Here is a 5,000-nt window from a genome sequence, read left to right as displayed (position 1 = left end):
TTTCTATATTTGGTCGTCTTGCAAATTACTCAATTTTTTTTTCTTCTCTTCAACTTACCTGTATTTGCATTTTCCCTGCCTCGCTTTACCCTATTTTCTTTTACACATTCTTTTCTTCTCATGCCATTTGTCCCTTCGGATCTTTCCTTTTGTCTTTTTTCCTAACATCTCTCAATTCCTGTATTTTTCCCCTCTTGCCTCCCCCCCCTCTCTTTTGCCTCCTCTCTCTCATCTCTCTGCTCATGTTCTATCTCTCCTCTGTTTCTTTCCTTTCTCCCCGCTATTTATTTACGTCTATTCTTCTATCCCCGACCGTTTCTCCTCTCCTCTTTCCCTTCTGTCACCTCCTGCTCACTTTTCTCCCGTCAATTTCCTCTCTCTCCTCCTCCTCCCATTATCTTCCCCTCCTTATCTTTCTTCCCCTTCGGCTCTTCTCCTCCCCTGCGTTACTCCCCCTCCCACAGGATGGCTTGGGTACTCCCGGGAGAAGATCGAGCGCCTGTGCCGGCAGTACATGGCGCAGGGCTGGCGCCACTTCAAGATCAAGGTCGGCCAGGACCTGGAGGACGACAAACGCCGCTGCAGGATCGTCCGGGAACTCATCGGCGACGACCGGACGCTGGTAGGTGGCGGGGAGAGGGGGGGGGGGGGGGATTCTGAGGGAATGCAGGGAGAGGTTGCTGACCATGATCCGAAAGCAAGCTTGCGAGCGCACAGAATCAGTCATGCTGGATGATATTCCAATAATCGTACATATGCAGGAAGTAATTACTGGTAATGAAAAGAAAAACAGATGATGATGGTTTTAATGACGTGTATGAGGATTATGGCAATGATGGCAATATGAATGATGATAATAATAAAATCATAGTAATTGCGTTATGACTCTTACAGCAACAATGAATACAGGTAGCCCCCGAATTTCGAACAGGTTCCGTTCCAGTAGGCTGTTCGTAAGTACGTTTGTTCGTATGTCGTAGTAGGGCGTACGGTATGTTTTGATTACTGTACAACAAGCTCTACTTTCGGACGTACCGGTATAAAGAATACAGTAGCTTTCGGGGGGGTTTTAATGTGCTTTGAACAACATTCAAATACAGTACATAAAATAAAATTTATATTAATTACAGGGACTGAACTTTTCACATGTTCCATGATCTTATCCTTGTTCTTGAGTATTGTACCGATGGTAGAACGATTCATCCGGTACGAACGAGTAACATCCGCCATTTTCTCACCGCGCTCCACTCTTTTTGTGATGTCCACTTTTGTTTCCATTGTGATGGCCTGGCGTTTCTTAGCACTACCAGCCGCATCACCACTGCTTTTGCGCTTAACACCCGACATGTTAGAATGCTTAATAAGGGCAAAAACCGCAAAACAATCACAAAGTTTTCTGGAGAGCGCACAACCCACGTTTGAATGAGACGGTGTGGATACAGTGAGAGAGCTATTGTTTACGACGCACGCTACTCTCACTCGCTCCTGACAACTTTGTTCGTAACTCGGAAGTTCGCAAGTAGGGGACCATCTGCAATAATAACAGTGCTGCTGATGATAACGATGATAATGATTATAATAGTAATAATAATGATGACGCTCCATGAACTTCTTTTCGTCTTTTCCGTTGTCAACGGCTTTGGGGCGGAGAGCGTCTTGGAGAATGGCTCTGTTGATAAATGCACACCCAGGTTCAAGTATACACAGATATATGCATTTGTGTGTGTGTTTTTGACTATGTGTATGTGTGTGCATGTTTGTAATTGTGTGTGTATATGTGCGTATATGTATGTTTGTGTTTGTGAGTGACTGTTTGTAATTATGTGATTATGTGTCTGTGTAATTATGAGTATGTTCGTGAGTATATGTAGTTGCGAAATATAGTGGATAATTTCGTGGCACAGTTTGAGGTTGTTGTTTTGCATCCCAAATGCCGTACAATTTTGTAGCTGTAAACTGGACTTGACTGTTGACTTGACTGCAATCAGCTGACTTCCCCCAAGGCAGGCGGCGCTGGGGGAGCCTTGCACCAAAGAAGCGATCGCATTTCGACTGCGTTACCTGTCTGTGGCCAAAGCTGACAAATGGGGTTGTGTAAAAGTAGCAAAAAAACGGAAAAACAAAAATGCTATACATATAAGAATCCAAGAAATTTGAAGAATAGGCAAAGTACCATTTTAGAGGAAATGAAACCAGGAAGTCTGCAAAAACACTAATTGAAAGCCAAGACAGTGGTAGCAGAATGTTAATAATAATCCCCGATTCATAATGATAGACATTCTTGTAATGTTTTATCAGCATTATTATATTGTCGTTTGATAACAATGATCTTATGACCGTTATTGTTCTTACCATTGCTCTTTTCGCCTTTATTGTCCGCATCACAATCCTCATTCTCTTTGTTGTTGCTCACCCGCCAGATGGTGGATGCCAACCAGAAGTGGGACGTGGACCAGGCCATCGCGTGGATGCGAGAGCTGGCGCCCTTCAAGCCCAAGTGGATCGAGGAGCCCACCAGCCCCGACGATGTCCTGGGTCACGCTGCCATAGCTAAGGTCAGATCCGCCGCTTTCAGCCGCCAGGGGTCAGGGTGGGCAGTGGCGAAAACATGCTGAGTGGTGGATGAGGGAGTTTTGATAATAACGAAGGCGTTGCCCCGCAGGCCCTTAAACCCCTGGGCATCGGCGTGGCCACGGGGGAGATGTGCCAGAACCGCGTGGTCTTCAAGCAGCTACTGCAGGCAGGCGCGCTCTCCTACTGCCAGATCGATGCCTGCCGGCTGGGCGGAGTGCAGGAGGTGCTGGCCGTGTACCTCATGGCCAAGAAGTTCAACGGTGAGCATCGTTAAGGCGCGAGACGAGCGGCGGAGAAGACAGTAAAGGGCGGGATGGGCGGCCGAGCCTCGGCAGGGAGGGCTGAGCCGGCCTCGCGGGATGGAGCCATCAAGAGGGCGATAAAGCGGGAGACATGTGGCAGGGGACGATGATGAAAAGGGAACGAGGCTAAGAGGGATAATAAATAAGGAGAAGATGACGGACTAAGATTGACGCCGGAGGCGATGAATTTCCGGGAATGGCTCCTTTGGCGATAATGAGTTGTCTTATGACAACAAGTTGTAGAAAGAAGAATTATCTAATTCACAATAGGATTAGGATGATAGCGAAAACAATGTTGATCTTAGATAATATTAGGAGTCAAAGACTAAACATACACTCACAGACATATATATATATATATATATATATATATATATATATATATATATATATATATATATATATATATATATATATATATATATATATATATATATATATATATATATATATATATATATATAATCAAATCTCAATTAATAAGTACATTAGGCACATAGCATGCGAAGTGTGTGCAAATATTTCTGGGGAAGGAGGTCCATTTTAAAGGCGTCCGTAACTCTAAAAAGGTTAGGAACCACTGCTCCAGAATTTGAACTTTTAATTGTGCATAAGAGAGAGACAGACGTTTGATTCTAGATGTGAGACATGTTCCAAATTAACTTGAGACCTTCCGCCCACAGTGCCGGTGTGCCCCCACGCGGGCGGCGTGGGCTTATGCGAGATGGTGCAGCACCTGCAGATATGGGATTACATCAGCGTTTCTGGCACGTCGGAGGACCGACTCATCGAGTATGTGGACCACTTGATGGAGCACTTCAAGTTCCCGAGGAAGATCAAGAACTGCCACTACACGGCGCCCACTGTGAGTCGCCCCGCCCCCTTCACTCTCCGCCGTATGTGTGTGTGTGTGTGTGTGAATATCTTCACAATACAAAAGATGTATTTGACCGGTTTCGAATTCATCTATGTCAGAAATACGTACATTAGAGCTCAGTTCAGTTCAGTTAGATTTGCGTTTACATTTATATAGGTATATATATATATATATATATATATATATATATATATATATATATATATATATATATATATATATATGTATATATATATATATATATATGTATATATATGTATGTATGTATGTATGTATAAATAAACATATATTTGATTTATATATATATATATATATATATATATATATATATATATATATATGTATATATATATATATATATATATATATATATATATATATATATATATATATATATATATATATATATATATACATGTGTGTGTGTGTGCGTGTGAATGTATATATATATATATATATATATATATATATATATATATATATATATATATATATATATATATACATATATATATATATATATATATATATATATATATATATATATATATATACACAAATCAGATATATGTATATTTAGACATATACATATATAAATATAAATGAATAAATAAATAAATATATATATATATATATATATATATATATATATATATATATATATATATATGTACATATATATATATGTACATATATATATATATATATATATATATATATATATATATATATATATATATATATATATATATATATATACAAAGTTCTTTTCAACTATTGTAGTATCAGCTGTTCATAGCATACTAAAAGGCTACCACAGTTACCAAGGGTAAGGTATACCTACCAAGATGACGCCGAATAGCCTCCAAATCCTACAAAACAAAGTTACTTTTTCATTACTCATCATTTAGAAGAAATTGTGAATGTCTAACCCCAATATTTTGGCAATTTATGAGTCCAAGGCGGCGGACCTATATAGCTGCCAAACTATGAAAAATGACAAACACTTTCAATATTCATACTCTCCATATCAAACAACGAGCAAGGATATGTTGACCAAGTAACAGGAATTGCACAATTTGCAATGCATAGTGGGGATGTAAACATGGATATTGTCAAGGCTTTAACCGAGGCCTTATATCACCCCATGACTTTGATGAGGGGATGATACACACCTGCTCATTCTTCTGTCTTCATTCGGACACGTCCATAGTCCCTAGAGTGTACGTCAGGGAGATGAAGCAAGT

General features: G+C 39.9%; 1 protein-coding gene across 5 annotated transcripts in view; it reads left to right on the top strand.

The window, feature by feature from the left end:
• LOC113820149 (mitochondrial enolase superfamily member 1) overlaps nucleotides 1–5,000 on the top strand; it is a 33,764-nt gene that overhangs the window by 23,525 nt on the left and 5,239 nt on the right. For 4 of the 5 annotated variants that reach the window (XR_011399691.1, XM_070141249.1, XM_070141248.1 and 1 more), the window contains exons 7-10: nucleotides 465–622; nucleotides 2,421–2,555; nucleotides 2,663–2,834; nucleotides 3,560–3,741. Coding sequence is in view for 4 of the 5 variants with exons in the window: in XM_070141249.1 (XP_069997350.1) it covers nucleotides 465–622; nucleotides 2,421–2,555; nucleotides 2,663–2,834; nucleotides 3,560–3,741 (647 nt within the window). In the remaining variant the exon portion in view is untranslated. Of the gene's footprint in view, nucleotides 1–464; nucleotides 623–2,420; nucleotides 2,556–2,662; nucleotides 2,835–3,559; nucleotides 3,773–5,000 lie in introns of all 5 variants that reach the window. The other variant, XM_070141251.1, reaches the window with a different exon arrangement.

This window comes from Penaeus vannamei, chromosome 27 (assembly GCF_042767895.1).
Source record: "Penaeus vannamei isolate JL-2024 chromosome 27, ASM4276789v1, whole genome shotgun sequence".
Taxonomy (NCBI): domain Eukaryota; kingdom Metazoa; phylum Arthropoda; class Malacostraca; order Decapoda; family Penaeidae; genus Penaeus; species Penaeus vannamei.
This window is presented reverse-complemented; position numbering and strand designations above follow the sequence as displayed.